This window comes from Silene latifolia, chromosome Y, assembly GCF_048544455.1.
Source record: "Silene latifolia isolate original U9 population chromosome Y, ASM4854445v1, whole genome shotgun sequence".
In the NCBI taxonomy this organism is placed as follows: Eukaryota; Viridiplantae; Streptophyta; class Magnoliopsida; order Caryophyllales; family Caryophyllaceae; genus Silene; species Silene latifolia.
The window spans coordinates 238,656,631-238,675,432 of NC_133538.1; the positions used below are offsets into that span (position 1 = coordinate 238,656,631).

The window sequence follows — 18,802 nt, forward strand, 5'->3', positions numbered from 1 at the left end:
GTTGTTACACTTACGTCGATCACTCACCATAACCAAACATGTAAGTATGAGGGTGTAAAAATCCTCTTTTATTATGTTTTCACTTGTTTCATGAATATAACATGCTAAAACAAGCATAACATGAACCAAAACATGGAATAAACGAGCCAAAACTGGTTTTTGGTCTGAGGCAGAAGCCCCTTAGGTCGCCAACTGGCCAGCGCCTAAATGAGGAACCGTGTTTGTTCTCGTCATTTACCTTAATCCATTTTTCATATTTGTAATCGGTTTTCACCTTTTTCAAGAATTTTCGAACCTTTGTTGTTTTATTTCACATGTTTTAACCATAAAACATTTTTCACCCTTGTTCCTCATACCATGACGGTTAAATCAGTGTTTCGGTGATAATATTTGGTTAATGACATTTAAAAGGTATTTTAAAGCCTTTTATTTCATTTCCTTACATTTTCAAACAAACATATTAGTCACCAACACAAAATCTTCCTTGGTTCTACATACCATGCCGGATTTTAACCCGGGTACGATGACGAGTATCGACTAATTACATTCAAATGGACTTAAAACAATTAGTCCATAATCATTTTCAAAACTATTCATGTCAAGTTTGACAAATCAAACTCGACACCGGATATTATCAAATAATGATGATTATTCGAGTCTAGTTCTTCAAATCAACAAATTCGGTCTAAACGACCCCTTCAAATCAAACCGGGTTCAAACACCCATTTTCAACACGTTTTATAACGTTTTCTAAAAGTTCAGAACACGGCACATAAACCGTGGGCTAACCCGCGCCTAAACAGGCTCCCCATTTCTCATTTTCAAAACCAGAGGGAGGCTCTTTACACCGCCGGCTCATATAGCCGTCTGGTACATGGCCCGTTCCTTTCCAGCATTAGTGTAGGACGATCCCGACTCCGGTTAACCCGGATATAGGAGGGATAAGATGACTATTCAAACCATATTTGCAAAATGCCTTATTAAGACAAATGGATCATGTTATGCACCCTAAACCTAATACGGTAAATGAATGTTTAATTTCCGTCTTGCTTGCAAATCAATCATTAATCCAACTCGACATCTTATACTTGATACTTGGATTAAATCAACCGACTTAGAAGGCTCTCAGATGTTAGGTTTAAATCATTGGATGCGCATTCATGAATTTAAACCGTTTTATCAACTTTTGCATTCAACCAACCAAGATCGATCAGTAGAGGCCGCTAAACTCGGGCGGGATTTGGTGTCTGATTAAAGGGCTTCCCAATACGTACCTTCACCTCTTACTCAGAAACTTTGGATAGTGGACGACCTTATCCAGGGCATAAGAGAGTCATTCTAGAGATAGGATGCTAAAGAGGGACGATTTCCTTATCTTTAGTACCTATGTCAAACGCTGCTTTGTGCTTCGATTTGACCGAGGTATAAAGTGGATTTCGAACGGGTTCCAGGCATCCCACAAATGCTTGGTGGCGACTCGGAACATCTCTAATCGTTTCGAGACCCTTACCGAGACGAAACCGACCGATCTAAAACGATCCGGTCGAAAGCATTTTTACGCCGCCGAGCGTGGCTTTCAAAAAGACCGCTATACGTCCGCAGATTGGCCTGGCGTGTAGGTGGCTATGTCCACAGGTAGTATGTTTTTGTTTTGTTGTGGTTTGAACTTCGGGGACGAAGTTCTTTTTAAGGAGGGAAGACTGTAATAATACGGTTTTATGAGTCCCTGGGTACTCTATCGAGTGGGCCTTACTCTGTCAAGTAAGGGTATTTCGGATTTTAAAATAGTTTGTGTCTGTAGGGTACTCGATCGAGTAGCCTTGGTACTCGATCGAGTAGGGGGCACTCGATCAAGTATGTTGGGCACTCGATCGAGTGGCTCGGTTTATGGATAATATTTTGTCGGGTTTTTTTTAATAATGCGACTTAATATATAAACCTTTCCGTCACTTTCATAATACACTTTTATCAAACCTAATTACTCCAAAAGAGATTTCAAACTACGTTCTTCGCATCGTTCGCATTATTGACAAATCCCGAAGCTTAGGAGGTCGGAATCTATCGTTCTTTACATCCTTGTTATCCTTGCGTCGAGGGTAAGATCTACGTACCGTTTTTATAGTATTTTATTAAGGTTGTTTAAATCCTAATTTGGGGATTTGGGGGTTTTGTTGGTTTTTATGAATATTAGTAATTATGTGATCATATGTTAGGAGGAGAATTCGTAGAGGAGGCTCTTTGATAACAGCTTTTGAGATCGTCTAATTGTTTTGCATTCCAGGTAGGGTTTCCCTACTCAGTATTATTCAAATTTGTGTTGGTTGTGATCTTTGTTTGTTGAGTATTATCATATGAGTGTTATGACGGTTGTTGGAATTGTTTACTACTGGTAGTGATGATTGATTGTATCTGTCTGTGGTATTCGGGGTGCGTCCCTGGCTGAGTGGGGTCACTTGCGGGAGTGGCTTCCCGCCCATTATTCGCCTTCTGTGGAACCCGCCACAGAAGGGATGTGCACATTAATGGACTTCGGTTATTCGCTCTATGGTATGAGCGGGGCTTAGGTGGGTACGGGTGCGGTCCCCCACTGGCAGAGTGGAGTAACCTGTTGTGATGGGTACTATGGCATGACTAGTCGGTGATGAGGAGTTGATTGTGGAGTTTGGGTTATGTGACGGTTGAGATATGTTGGTTCCTGTCTTATAGTAGTTGTATATGTATGATTGTGTGAATAGTTCTTACCCCATTTTATTTTTTAAAAAACTGTGGTGATCTATTCGGGGATGGTGAGCAGTTGTTGAGCAGGTATGAGTCGAGACATATGGGCTAGCTATGATGTGTCACCTTCAGATGATAGAGTCTTCCGCTGTAGCTTGAGTAGTTTATTAGACATTTGTTTAGTTGTTTAGACAGTTGGCTTATGAACATGTAATCCGTTTTTGTCAGTTTGGTTTTTGGATTGTATTCACTTTAAATTTATACTATTTAAACGTTGTTTCTTTATTGTCTTTAGATTATCATTGCCTCGGAAAACCGAGATGGTAACAGCTTTATACCTGAGTGGTCCTGTAAGGCACTTGGAGTATGGGGGTGTTACATGTGCCTAGTGTGTATAATAGTGATTTTAGGAACGTTTGTGGTGGAGTCTTTATGGATGCTAGTGTGCATAATTGTGATTAGAACTGTGAGAATCTATTGCTGAGTAGTAATGGAAGTGGTGATATGTTTGTAATACGTGACAGTGTGTATGATGTGGTGTTGGTAAAGTTTGTTCCAAGTTATTGGCATTAGTACTTGATATGGAAGGGATTGTGAGCCTGGTGTGTGGTAACGGTGGTAAATAGTATGTTTTGAATGAGTCGTAGCAGCTGACCAAGTAGTACTTGGGTAATGTAATGTATGAATGTTTGAATGCTTCCGCAATGTGGTGTAATTAAGTTGATTAAACTACTTGATAATTGTTGTGTGTCATGGTTAAACTGTTAGTACGCTTGAATGACAAGGAATTGTTACTTGATAGACGTATGTTTAGAATGACATGATTAGAAGTTCTTTTGTTGTGGTCACGATTGTATGATCATAAGTGAAACGAAGCGTGTTGGATGTATACATGAGAAAGCTAATAATACAATCAGTTGGTTGCGTAATGTTGTCATAGAATGAACAAGTTGCACAAAGTAATGGGTTTGTTAATGATGCCTTGTATTAGTGTGATAGTAATTCATCGTGAATGAGTATAATAATCTGTACCGATGTCCAAATTCATTTTGGAATCGACACGAGTTGCCGTTTTATAAGAATATTAGCTAATCTTATATTTCCGACCGTGTACCTAGCCTTACTTGACTATGTACGAATGCCTACTAGACCGAGTAGACCACATTCTATCTAGTTAGGAAGCTATTATGTCGAGAAAGTTGGAATTTCCTGCGAAAGCTCGACCGAGTAACTCTAACTCGATCGAGTGGAGGCCACTCGATCGAGTAACATACTTACTCGATCGAGTAAGTTGCTACAGTGCCGCAGAAACACGGAATTTAAACCCTTTTTTTTAAATCTTTTCTATTCTTTCTTCTATTTCCGCAAACCCTAATCTCTAATCTCTCTCTCAAAACGCTCTTATTCTTGTTGATTTGTGCTTAAACTTTGGTGATTTCTTTGTTTAATTCGTTCCTTTTGCTTGCTAGTCAATCAAGGTATGAATATCTATCCTATTTTGATGCTTTTAATTAATTAGAAACATGTAGGATGCTGAAAGTTGTTGGAAAAATCGATTTATGTGGGCTAAATCTTGCTTATAATGGTTGTAATATGATGTACATGCTTCCGTTTGTTGACTATTGACAATAGTTATGCAAAAATCGAACCAAATTAGGAACTTATATGACTCGAATTTTCTAGGGTTTGAGAATTCGAATTGAATTTTGGTTGTCTTTTATATGTAAAACGATGAAAATTGGGTAATATATGTTATACACATCATGTTTAGAGCTGATTTTGATGACTTTTCCTCAAAAAAAATTTGCCTTAAAACTCTGTCATAAAAGTGCCCCAAACTTAAATTCGTCTTACATTATGATGAAATTTGTTTATTGGTAAAGCTAGTTTGAAGGTTGATTTCTCAGAATTTGAAGTTATGCTGTAAATGGATGTTATACTTGTTATAATTATAACAGCTGTAGAGACCGTCTGATGATTAAAATTGAGGGTTATACATATAATTTTGGGATTGTTGGTGAAAGTGTGTACTTAGTTGTTCCGTTCTGTGACTATACATGAATGCCTTGCATGTTTTTCCAAGTATGTGTGGGTTGTATATTTAAGTTATATGTTGAAACAGATGCCGAGACCAACCGTGGGAACCCAACAGAGCAAGAGGGGGAGGGCTTCTGAGCCCGAGGTAGGAGAGGGGAGTGAACCTACGGTCCCAGCGGTCCCAGCAGTACCAGAGTATCCCTCGGTAGTCTTTGTGGACTTTACCCAAAGGGGTAATTTTGTAGCCTTGCAAAACCGGAAGATGAGACCTACCCGGTGTATAGACACCACTTTCTTGACTGAATTGGGGATTGAGACAGATGTTCGGCATATATTTGAGACTCTGGGGATGACTGGGTTATACCGTCTCCGGAAACATTCTTATGCTTTCTTGACACTTGAATTTATGGGTTCATTTAAGTACGATGCGGTGGAACAAACTGTTGAGTTCCGCCTGTTGAACACAAGTTTTCTGTTGAAAATGGATATGATTTCAACTCACCTTGGCTTGACTAAACCCGCCAAGGGAGCTCTCCGTGATATTCCATCTGAATGTGGGGTTAGTAGCCTCATGCCTAGTCTTACCGGGAAACCAGCTCCTACTTTGAGTAACATGTTGATCAACAATGTTCAACTTGTCACTTTGAAGATTTTCCTTCGTGCTTTGACATGCTTGCTTTATGAGAGGAAGGATGTGAGTAAGTTAAACTCACACGAGTTGATGTTGCTGATGGCGTACCTTAACCCCACCCGGTGTCAGAGAGTGACTTTTAGTGCCCCTGCCTTTGTGTGAAACAGTTTAGTGCTGATGGCTTCTTTCGACACCTGCTTCTTGAGTTATGGGGCCATTGCCACTCGGTTGGCAGAGAGAATGACTTCCTTTGAGGCCTCCTCGGCCTACACTCCTTTGACCACCACGGTGCCTACCTTGGACCGATTCTATTTCCTCTACCACAAATGGTTGAGGACCTTCGCGGATGGTAGTTTGGCATGGAGAGTGTGGGGTATGAGTTGGATGTAGATACCAGCTCTTGAGTACCTTCCCGCTACAGAGACTTTACCTGCGGCAGTGGTTTCTGCCGATTCTGATGAGGAGGAGGAGGAGGAGCGTCCTGCAAGGCAGACGTAGCTCATTGACCCGGAGATCCTACATGTCATACCCGAGCTGAGGAAGGGGGAGAATGTGGGACCTGAGGATGCCCAGCCTAGGGTGGAAAGGGGACCACGCCGAGTGAGATAGAGGATGGGTGAGACTCAGCCAGTGCAGCCGGAGCAGCATATGCCGCCACAGTACCAGTTTCCTGGTTACCCTTCTTTCGATAGCCCAGAGATGCGTGAGAGCTACCTTACAGCGAGAGTGTCTTCTACCTTGACACTCCGGAACCTGCACAAGATGGCCCACGTACAGGGCATTGGGACCACGGAACCTCAGCCGGTTTGGTGAAGAGTTATCGGGGACGACAATGGGGTCTTCTACTCTTATGGTGTGGATAGGTCTACTTGGGGAGAGCCTCAGACATACCCACATGGTTGTTTGGCCCCTTGGCGCATGGGAGCAGGCGCAGGTATTGGTGGCGATGCGGGTCATGACGCGGCGGGAGCAGGTACCTCTGGTGGTGGCGTTGCTGATGATGCGGTAACGGACGAGCAGTAGCAGGAGTGATGGTACTCCATTTTCTTCTTCTTATGTTTCATAGTTTGTGGTGGATATTATTCCGTTTTCGGTTGGTACTTTTGGATCTTGGTTTATATGGTTGGCCATAAGGCCGTACTTTATTTATTGTTAGACTAGTTGTGCAGGATTGTACGGTCGGGAGAGTATCCCGACTCGTGATTATATGATTGCCTGATTTACATTTGGCATTGGAGGATTTCGGACCTGTTGGCTACTCGATCGAGTGCCCCTCACTCGATCGAGTAACTACAGCTATGGCAGTAGTGGAGTATTCTGACCTCAGCCTACTCGATCGAGTAGCTGTTGAACTCGATCGAGTAGGGCCAGCTCGATCAAGTGCCTGGCCAATTCGATCGAGTGTCAGTGTTACACGAACATTTCGTGTTTAGAATTGTTTTAATCATCATATTTTTGGATACTTTTATGTTAATCTTTGTTGTTGGTGCTTAGTAACATCCTTTAGCTTCGTCGATGGTTATATAATTGTGTGTGGTCGTGTTATGTATATATATATATATATATATATATATATATATATATATATATTTGTCATGCCATGTCAACTAGTCAGAACGATAAATCAAATTGCTACAGGTAAGCTAAAGTGTGGTGGTGTTATTCAAAGTTGACATAATTATATATATATATATATATATATATATATATATATATATATATATTTATATATATATATATATATGTGTGTGTGTGTGTGTGTGTGTGTGTGTGTGTGTGTGTGTGTGTGTGTGTGTGTGTGTGGGTTATGTTTACGTCATGTCAAGAAAGTGTCGTTGATGTCATGAGTCGACTATGCATATTGGTTATTTTGCATAATTCTCGGTGGTATTCGTATAACATGTAGTCTATATCAAGTCGAATTGGACAAGTGGAATATGATGGTTATAATGTGGTAGCATAAATAGTATGATCATGTCACAAATATTTGGTGACTTTGCTGCTAGTTTGTAATAATGTATTTTGCGGTGTGCTACATAATTTCAGTGATTTTACATTTATACGAGTTGTAAGTGTGTAATGTCAAAGAGTGGGTTTTGTCAGTGTGAACCAAGCTTCTATCGTGGTTTGTGAGTAATGTCAAAATGGTATAATATGTGTCGGTCTGAGGGACAAGGAAGTTGCTTGACGGTGAACTTCGAGGACGAAGTTCCTTTTAAGAGGGGAAGAGTAATGTAGCAAAGGAAAAATAATGTAATTATAACAATTTTACAGTATTTTTGTGGTATTTTGATGTATGTGAATGATTGTTGGTGATAGTTTCATTTGATTGTTTGTATAGTTTCATAGTAGTTTTGGTGCAATTGAGTAAGAATTTATGATTGTCGAATAAAATAGCATGTTGTATACTTTATTTTTAGTAGGTATTCGTTATGTTGGCCTGAGAATTTGATGTTATTAGCAACAGTGGAGTTACCTTGAGCAGTAGTGTGTTGTGTGGTTAAAGTAATAGAATATAATGAAACTTGAGCAGTAGTGTGTTTTGTGGTTAATGTAATAGAATATAATGAAACATATGTGTTATATGAATCAGTAGCTTGTGGCGATGAATCGATGGTAGGACAGTTGCTTTGTATGTTTCGTGGTTAGTAGTCATTGACAAGTAATGGATGAAGGTATAGTCTGACAGTTGCGTCGATGTACGTTTGAATAATAATATGTAGTAAATGCAAGTGATAGTCGAGTTGGTCGTCTTGGTGCATGGTATGCGTTCAGTAACTCAAAATGGAAGTTAGTGGCTTGTTGAGGATTCTGTGTGTGTCGCGTGTTAGGTGGTTGATGATGATATTGTTTGATGAACATACATAGTGGGATATTAATTCTAAACAGTTGTGTTGACCTGTGTCGGGTAATCAGAGGTGCTGACCTTAGTTTCTTGGTCGTGTGGTTCGGGAGAGGGTGAGTTGAACTTCGTGGACGAAGTTCTTTTAAAGGGGGGAATACTGTAATACCCGTCCTTTTAGGGACCCGTTGACTGACGTTGACCGACCTTAGTGACATGTCGTGGTCTTAGTGAAACCTTACGAGAGATATCTTGTGTCGTGGTAAGCTTTGGGTGTGTGGTACTCGATCTAGTCGAGGCCACTCAATCGAGTAGCTTAGAGGCTCGATCGAGTAGGGGCCACTCGATCGAGTAAGTTAGTTACTCGATCGAGTAAAATCATTACAGCGAGGATTTATAAATCGTGTTTTGAGAAACCGCAAATCATTTTCGCCTCTTCCCTAAACCTAGATGTCGTCTCTCCTTCTTCCCTTCACCATAGCCTCTTCCATGGGAGCCTTTAAGGATTCTTGTGTCGTAAGGATGGGTTGCTTGAGTCGGGTAGCGGTCTTCACGCTGAAATGCTATGCGTAGGTATGTCATCACCATCATCATTATTGTTGTTGGTTTCAGTTAGGGTTGTAGTGGTTGTGATAGATGATTGTACTATTTGTATAGGTGTGTTGCGTGGTTGTTTGACATCTTGTGACCGGGAGTGGAGTCGGTGCGGTGCGCTAAAGGTAGGTTCTCTTACTCAGTACTGTTGATTGTCTAGTGAGTCTTTTGTTGTGGGTTGATTGTTGTTGTGTTGATATGATTGATTGGTTATTGTAATTAGTTGGTTTGTGTTGTGTTGATTATCATTGTTGTGATACAGCTGTCTGTGGTTGTTGTGTCTGGTTCTCGAGGTGTGTCCTCGGCTGAGTGGAGTCACTTGCGGGAGTGCCTTCACGCCCTAGTTTTGCCCACTGTGGAACCCGCCACGGGAGGGGATGTACACATTAATGGGACATGGTTATCGCTCGGTATGATGAGTGGGGCTTAGGTGGGAACGGCTGCGGTGCCTCACTGGCAAGGCTGGTCTAGTGGACAGTCGGTGACGATGATTGATTGGTGGAGATGTGGCTGGTGTGTGTGTTGTTGTATTTGCATTATTGTGTCAGTGGTTGGTGTGTCTCTTCAGTTACTGACCTTGTGTGGTTTTGCCTTTTTGTTTGTTTCTGTTGTGTCTACCGTGATCCCTTATGGTGAGCAGTCAGTCTTAGCAGGTGATATCATGAATGATAGCTGGATACTTGGCGGGATGAGTCTTTCACGAGTCATGACAGAAGTGTAGATCACATAGTTGATAGTAGTCCGAGTTATATCTTTGGATATCTTAGTTGGTTAATCACTGTAATATAACTTAATTGTTCTTTTATCGACATTTGATTAATACTGTCCTTGGGCAACCAAGATGGTGATGTCCTTATATGTTAGGGAAGGCCTTGTTAAGGCTCATTGGTTTATGGGGGTGTCACACATTTTGCATAACAGAGAAAAGAGAAGAGGTTTTTGACTATGTTGATGAGTATTATACTAAAGACACATATCTCAGAGCCTTTCAATAACCTATAGCAGCCATGCCTGGCTATGAAGACTGGGAGAAAGTTGACCTCACAGCCCATGCACCACCACCATATAAGAAGCTGCCAGAAAGGCCTAAAGTGAAAAAGAGGAGAAGAGAAGAAAGGGAAAGGAGCATTGGACAAACCAAGAGGCTGAAGCAGACTAAGACATGTAGCAAATGTGGAATGAATGGCCATAACATGAAGACCTATAAGAATCCTCCCAAGATATTAGTGAAGGAGAAGGTGACAGTCACAAGAGGAAAAATTAAATCAGCTTAGGGTGCTAACGTGCGAGAGGGGGTTGCAATAAGGAAGGCCAAGAGGGCACATGATGCTGCATTGGTGGTCTAACACCCCCATACACCAAGGTCCCTTACCAAGGGCACTCTACCGCATGGAAATGCTACCATCTCGGTTAACCGAGGTATAGTAATCAAAGGAGACCATAAAGAAAAATACTTTAAATTTAAAAGTTAAATGTGCGTATAACTTAAACCAAAACTGGAAATATAAAATTCAACCGTCCCAAACTGGAATCCAAAACTGAAATAAAACTGTCATATACTATCAGCGGAAGACTAAAAGACTCGGACTAGTGATGACTCCATCCCCTGCTATATCCCGCGCATACTCCATAGAAATACCTGCTAATCAACTGCTCACCATCTCCGAATGGATTACCATAAGTTTCAAAACATTTAAACGGGGTCAGTTACTGAATAATCAAAATAAGCAATACAGCACCATCCAATTACACAAGCACATTCTTCTAACTCGAGTTCATCACCAATAACCTAACTACACCCTAAAGTGTATAGCCTTGCCAAAATACCCATCGCAACAGATATTCCACTCTGCTAGTGGGGACCATAGCCTTGCCACCTAAGCCCCGCTCAAAACCGTAGAGCGAATAACCCATGTCCATTAATGTGCACATCCCCCTTGTGACGGGAACCACAAGGGGCGGATCAAGGGCGTCAAGCCATTCCCGAAAATGACTCTACTCAGCCGAGGGTGCACCTTGGGAACCACATATAATTACAACAAAAACACAATACTGACAATCATGCTTATTACCAAGATATAAAATTATGACCACAATGATAACCATGTAATTCATCCATCACATTACCTTTAATCAATTATACAGTAACTGAGTAGGGAAAACCGTACCTAAAATGAAATCACCAACAACAATAGCAGCAGATCAAAAAGCCTCCTCTTCGAAATCAACTCCTATAATAATAATGTATACAATTACAATCCACAACAACGATTATACCAAAAACCCTCAAAATATCAAAATTAGGGTTTAGACCAATCTACTGTATTGACATAAAAATTACACAAGTGACTTATCCAAACGATGACGATCACAAGGGTATAATGATCTCAGAAATCCGACAACACTAGCCTTGATTTGATAGCAAAAAGAGGAGAGGACTGAAAGTCGTAGAGTTTTCTTGTGAAAAGTTTAGAAAATAAAGGTAAAAGTGACAAAGACTGTCTATTAAAACTTTAAATACCTCTACACGTTTACTATCAAACCCGACCGAAAAGTCTGTAAAACCCGAGCTACTCGATCGAGTTGCCCCCACTGGATCGAGTACATTCAAATCAGAATGTACTCCAGAATCCGTAAACAACTTACATGACAAAGTAATTCCTACTCGATAGAGTACCCAACAGCTCAAATACTCGAGGTATTACAGTCTTCCCTCCTAAACTTGACCAAAACTGACAAAAGATCGCACCAAAAGCTACAACTCAATACAAAAGTTAAAACACAACTTAACAACCCTAAACATACCCTAAACTTGACCAAAACTGACAAAAGATCGCACCAAAAGCTTATGCGATCATCTCCTACCTCGTTAAAGAAACATGGTAACATCCCCGTAACCACACATACCTGATAAAAAAGGAACGGATAGCGCTCCTTCATAGCTTCTTCTGCCTCCCAAGTTGCTTCCTCAACATTGTTATTGGACGACAACGCCTTTAGCAATACGGTCTCCCCATTCCTAGTCTTGCGAACCTTGCGATCTAGAATCTGCTTTGGCACTTCAAGATAAGACAAGGATTCATCCAATTAAATGTCCTTATCCTCTAGCACATGAGAAGGGTCACTCACGTACCTCTTGAGTTGAGACACATAAAACACATTGTGTACTCGATCCAAAGTTGGTGGCAAGGCTAACCGATAAGCAACCTCGCCAACACGATCTAAAATATCTTAAGGGCCAGTGAATTTCTGATTTAGCTTCCCTTTCTTACCAAATTGCATCACTAAACGCATAGGGGACACCTTCAAAAGAACCTTATTCCTAACTTGGAACTCAATGTCCCGACGATGCAAATCCGCATAACTCTTTTGTCGATCATGGACCGCCTTCATCTTTTGTCGAATCAACATTACTTGCTCAACCATATCTTGCACCATTTGTGGTCCTAAAACCAATGCCTCTGCGCTATCATCCCAACAAATCGACTTCTACACCTCCTCCCATACAACACCTCAAAAGGAGCCATCCCAATACTCGTATGGTAGCTATTATTTTAAGAAATTAAATCAGATCCAATCTATTTTCCCAACTAGCACTGAATTCTATCACACAAGCCCTTAACATATCCTCCAAAGTCTTAATTGTTCTCTCCGTCTGCCCATCTGTCGCAGGTTGAAATGCGATACTTATCTTCAATGTAGTCCCCATCAATTCCTGCAACTCTTTCCAAAACCGAGAAATGAATATCGCTTCTCGATTGGACACAATGTCCTTAGGCACCCCATGTAATCTCACAACATTCTTCTTATAGCCATTCGCCAACTGAACATTACTCCACGTATCTTTTATCGGAATAAAATGAGCCAACTTGGTCAATCGATCAACGATCACCCAAATCATATTATTACCTTGCTCAGTTCTCGGTAATCCCACAATTAAATCCATAGAGATAGATTCCCACTTCCACTCAGGTACCTCAAGAGACTGAATCTTACCTTGCGGTCTTCGCTGCTCCCCTTTGACTCTCTAGAAAGTCAAACACCGAGCCACAAATTCAGTTATCTCCCTCTTCATTCCATGCCACTAAAGAGTTTTCCTCAGGTCTTTATAAAGCTAGTCACCACCTGGATGTACATAATATGGAGTGATATGACCCTCGGTCCTGATTAACATCTTCATCTCCTCATCCTTAGGTACACACCATCTCCCATCAAACGGAACACTCCCATCAGAATGAATAGAGAACCGAGACATTGTCGCCTTCTCTACTCCACCCCTCCACTTCTGAATCTTAGGATCAAGAGCTTGTTTCCTCCGAATATTATCATAAAGCCCTAGTTCAACTGTCAAATCTCCCCTAGCATCCCCCTTCTGGATCACATCTATCCCCATCTTGGTCACTTCATCTTTCAACCTCGTCAGTGAGATAGCTGTGCGTAAGGAATTCACACTCTCCCTACTCAACGCATCTGCCACAACATTTTCCTTCCCTTCAAGGTCGATAATATCCATGTCATAGTCACCAGTGAGCTCCATCCACCTCCTTTGTCGCATATTCAACTCCTTCTGAATATAAATGTACTTCAAACTCTTGTGATCAGAAAATACCTTAAAGGTCACCCCATATAGATAGTGTCTCCAAATCTTTAAATAAAAAATAACTGCACCTAACTCTAGATCATGCGTCGGATAATTCTCCTCATAAGACATCAGCAGCCCAGAAGCATAGGCAATGACATTCCCGTTTTGCATCAACACATAGCCCAACCCATTCTTCAAAGCTTCCGTATACACCTCGAAATTTTCACTCCCCTCGGGTGAAGCCAAGACTGGAGTTGTAGTCAAATGCTTCTTTAATGTTTGTATCGCCGTCTAACAACTTTTATCCCAGTGAAACCTGTTCTCTTTCCTTATCAAACCCAACTCTAGATCATGCGTCAGATAATTATCCTCATAAGACATCAGCAGCCCAGAAGCATAGGCAATGACTTTCCCGTTTTGCATCAACACATAGCCCAACCCATTCTTCAAAGCTTCTGTATACACCTCGAAATTCTCACTCCCCTCGGGTAAAGCCAAGACTGGAGCTGTATTTGTAACGCTGTCTAACAACTTTTATCCCAGTGAAACCTGTTCTCTTTCCTTATCAAAGCTGTCATAGGTCTGGCAATATTTGAAAACTCCTTCACGAACCTGCGATAGTATCCAGCCAAACCAAAGAAACTTCTGATCTCGACCACATTCTTCGGCGCCTCCCAATTAGACACCGCCTTAATCTTGCTAGGGTCAACAGCTACACCCTCTTTAGAAATGATATAGCCTAGATAAGCCACTTTCTCCAACGAAAATTCACATTTAGACAACTTGGCATACATCTAGTTGTCGCGTAGAGTTTGGAACACCAACCGTAAGTGCTCCTCATGCTCCTCCTTAGTCTTGGAATAGACTAAGATGTCGTCTATAAACACCACCACGAACTGATCCATGTACTAGCTGAAAACCCGGTTCATCAATCTATAAACACCGTTGGCGCATTAGTCAACCTAAACGGCATCACCACATATTCATAATGACGATACCACGATCGAAAAGCTGTCTTTGGTATGTCTTCATCTCAAATCCTCAACTGATGGTACCCCGACCTTAGATCAATCTTCGAAAAGATACCAGCTCCACTCAACCGGTCATAAAGATCATCTATCATCGGTAAAGGATACTTATTCTTCACTATAATATGGTTCAGCTCCCTGTCGTCGATAAACAGCCTTAAACTCTCATCCTTCTTCTTAACAAATAGAACTGGCGAACCCCAAGGCGACACACTAGTTCTAATGTAACCCTTATCTAGCAATTCATTCAATTGTTTCTTCAACTCCTCCAACTCCTTAGAACCTATATGGTACGGGGCCTTAATGATCGGTCCCGTCCCTGGCTTCAACTCCACACTGAAATCGATATCCCCCTACGACTGTAATCCCGGTATCTCATCGGGGAAAACATCTTGAAATTCTCCCACCACAGGTATCTCAGATGCTGTCAGATCTACCACGCGAGTTTCTTTAACATGGCAAAGTATCATAAGACACCCCTTTCTCAAGTAAGACTTCAATGTCACTGCTGCAATAACTTTGGCTTTGGGTCTGACAACAAACCCATGATAAGACACTATAACACCCTTAGGACCTCTCAAAGATACTTTCTTTTGGTGACAGTTTATTCTAGCTTTATACTTCCCCAACTAGTCCATCCCGACTATCATTTCAAAACCATCTATAGAAAACTCAAACAAGTCAACTAGAAGATCAGCTTGTCCAATAACCATGAATAACCCTTTATGCAGTTTCTCACACGACACTGACTCCCCAGACGGTAAAAAAACTTTATCTTTTACAAACACAAACTTCCCCAAACCCATAGACTTAGCATAACTTGATGATACAAAATAGTGTGACGACCCGGAATCAAATAAAACAAAAGTAGGAACATTGTTAACAAGAAATGTACCAGTGATTGTTGGATCTAGTGTCCTCCACAGTTAGTGTGATAACGTGTATAAATCTTTTATAGGTTCACAGGGTATACTCAGTATTTTATCAGTTGATTAACGTTTATTAATAACAGTTGGCTTGCTAGAAGTTTGACGTTATTATCATACTGATGGCGGTGATCAACTGGTCCCTAAAAGTCACACCTAAAGGATGTGTTTGAGAGATGTGATTATATGAAAATATAATCACATTGATGCCTTAGTTGACTAAAAGGTTAGTCCATGTATTTGACTAAAAGGTTAGTCAATGTGATGATGAGTCGATTATTTAATACAATTAAATAATATCAGCTGAGACGAATTAATTGTTAATTCGTAAATTGAATATAAACTGTTATATTTAATTAATGTATATAATGTTAGCTTAAACGCATTAAGATGTTAATTCGTAATTAAACATAAACGGTTATATTTAATTAGCAAATTATAAATATGCGATATTTATAGTTAATGTATATATTATACGAAATTGTCATAATAAATGATGACAGACCGATATTAATAAATCGACTACAAACTGCTGTGTGTGGACTTATTAATACGTGACGACATAAATGACAATTGATAATGATACACATTTTATACAATATGATAACAACCTAAATAAGAAGATTTTCTCCTTATTTTGTTTGGTTGTTACACGAAATAAAGGAAAAAAATAAGAAAAAAAAAAATCTTCCCCTCTTTTCTCCTTGGACGGTTAAATAGGAGAGGGGAGGATGATTTTCTCTGGGAATTTTTTGACTCGATACTCTCATCATAAAACCCTAAAAATTATTAGGAATTAGGGTTCTCTTTCTAGCAAGAAAAAGGCATTTCTCGGAGCGTCTTGGGTGCAACGATTAGGAGAATATCGATCTCGATATTTGTTCTTAGGACAAAATTGCTAGGACCGGAGGTTAATTCTAATCTCTATTCTTTTGTTTATACATTTCGTTTATGACTCGTAATTTCATATTTCATAATTTCGTTATAATCCGAATTTTTCTTGATGAAATATACCGATATTTCTAACAAGTGGTATCAGAGCATAGCCCACGAAATTATTTTATATGATTTTCATAAATTGATTAAAACAAAAAAAAATATAAAAAAAAAAATAAAAATTTCGGCCGCATCAATTTTTTTTCCGAGATGTTTTTTTGTTTTTGATGCCTTGTTTCCATTTTGATTTATTGATATTGTTGTTTTAATATGTTAAGATGATAATATGATAAATTTGTAGATGTTTTGATTTAATAAGAATTAAATTGAAATGTAAATGGAAATTGTTTTGATTGATGATGTTCATTTGTTTTGCTATATAGTTTTGGCATACATGGTGTTAAATTGCTGTTAAGAATCATGATTCATTAATTTAATAATGTTCAAATCAATTGTGATGAATCGGATATTCAGATAATCGATTTAATCATAATTTAGATATTCATTTTAAGAGTTTAAATTGAATCATCTAGTTTGGATCTATGTTTAAATTAAACGTTGATGATTATGCCATTCTTGTTATAGTAGCAACATTAAACAAATTTTCTCAAATTAAAGGGGTTGTTTTGGAAAAAAAGAAAAAAAAAAAAAAACTGTTTTTCGAAATTTTAGGGGAAAATGCCGAGAGCAATAAAAAAAAATTTCGATTTTTTTGTGTGTGTTTTGGCCAATAATTATTATACATTATATCTATAATGTATGATTGTTTGTTGTGAAAAAGTTCACAAATTCTAGATACCCAATTATTTTAAAGTGGTTTAAAAATGATGTTAGATTAATTCATATTACAAGTTAATGTGTATTAAGATTGGAATTATTGTGAGTAATTAAGGAATTGTCACATAATTTTGATCATTTTATAATAGGTGGTTTGGATAAATTACTCTACATAATTAAGGAATTATGTCTTGAATGATTAATTTATTGTTGATGCATTTTATTTAGTTGTATGAATTGTTGAATGGTTTATTTACGTATTTTTGCAATCGGTTGTAATTTAGTATTACCTAGTGTGGCCTTAGTTGATTATGTTTTCGTAATGATGGAAACATAATCTTGATGTAATTTTGAGATCTCGAATCTACTTTGGTTTTCTTTAGTATTATGTTTTTGAAATTAGAATGTAAATAGGTTTATTTTGTAATTTATTTATAGTAATTTTGAGAAGACTAAAGATGGAGATTGGATTGCTCACTCCCGCTACATGGACCAAGATGGAACATCAAGACAAGCTTCTCGGGTCCTAGGAAGGATTCCAAAGTTGAATTTATGTTCATTTTGGTAGATAGGTCACATTAGGACTTTGTTTTTGTTTTACGTTTTTCCATTCTTGTTGCTTTTCTTCGCATGATAATTAGTGCATCATATTCCGCCTAAACTAAACCACCTACTTATATGCATGAAAATTGACTCATATAGTTTGAATGTTAGTTATCATGGACATAAAGATGTCACACTATTTTAAGCCATCATCTTAGTTTATTCATTCTCGCATGCTAGATATTAGTTCACTTAAAATGTATTAAAATAAAGTTGATATGATCTTCCTCTAAAACTAAAATTGAGACTACTCTTTATAGGCCAAACAACTGTGAATCCCTTCTTCGCCGGTAGGCATATAGGACCTTACTCTCCATATGACCTCTTCTACATTGGGTAAGTAGTTTGTGTTGACTTATTTTACCTCAACATTATAATCTGAAGAGTTTCTGGAGATTATGATGGACTATAGATAGAATTTACAGAAATTTATCAACCAAGAATTCTAAAAGTAGAATTAGCCAAGAGGTTGGCTTATCAATTTACAGATAATTGAGTCTTGGGATCATTTATATAATTCTTGAGGGAGGTCAATTGTATAAATGCTTGAGTCTTCGCATTATAAAAGTTTTGCATTAGACTTAAATCATAACGATGAGTATGCTTATTATGTTTTTCTTCTTCTTTTCGCAGTGTAGAATTCGTTTTATATTGATATTACTGCTTACAACAAATGGCTGGAAATAATGATATCCTTATGCCAAGTGCCACACTTGCACGAGAGTCCTGGCTCAAAACTTTCATGGACCACATGAATCAGTCCACACGACTGAAGAATGACGGGTCCAACTTTGCGGACTGGGAGGCATCATTACGGAATGCTGCCATTGCTTACGGTAAGCTCAAGTACTTGACTGAGCCAATACCGCCAAACCCAGGCCCCAATGCAAGAGCTAACGAGTCACTTGCTTATAGTGACTTCATCATGGAAGCGGGTGCGATAAAGAATGTACTCATTTTTTAAATGGAAACCAATTTGCAAAGACGCTTCATTGCCCAAGGAGCAAACAAGATTTTCACCACGCTCACTAATGAGTTCTCAAAAGCCCCGAGAATTGTTACTTATGACCATACATGTCGCTTCTTTGAGGCGAAACTCCAGAAGGGCCAACCGGTTAGCCCACACAT

The 18,802-nt window shown here is 39.3% G+C and overlaps 1 protein-coding gene across 1 annotated transcript; it reads right to left on the reverse strand.

Moving 5' to 3' along the window:
- Nucleotides 1-11,538: 11,538 nt before the first annotated feature.
- On the reverse strand, nucleotides 11,539-12,215 carry LOC141630316 (uncharacterized). The gene is made up of 3 exons (XM_074443154.1): nucleotides 12,095-12,215; nucleotides 11,730-11,881; nucleotides 11,539-11,577 (listed from the first exon to the last, which is right to left on the reverse strand). The coding sequence occupies exons 1-3, from the start codon at nucleotides 12,213-12,215 to the stop codon at nucleotides 11,539-11,541; spliced, it is 312 nt and encodes a 103-aa protein (XP_074299255.1).
- Nucleotides 12,216-18,802: the final 6,587 nt, after the last annotated feature.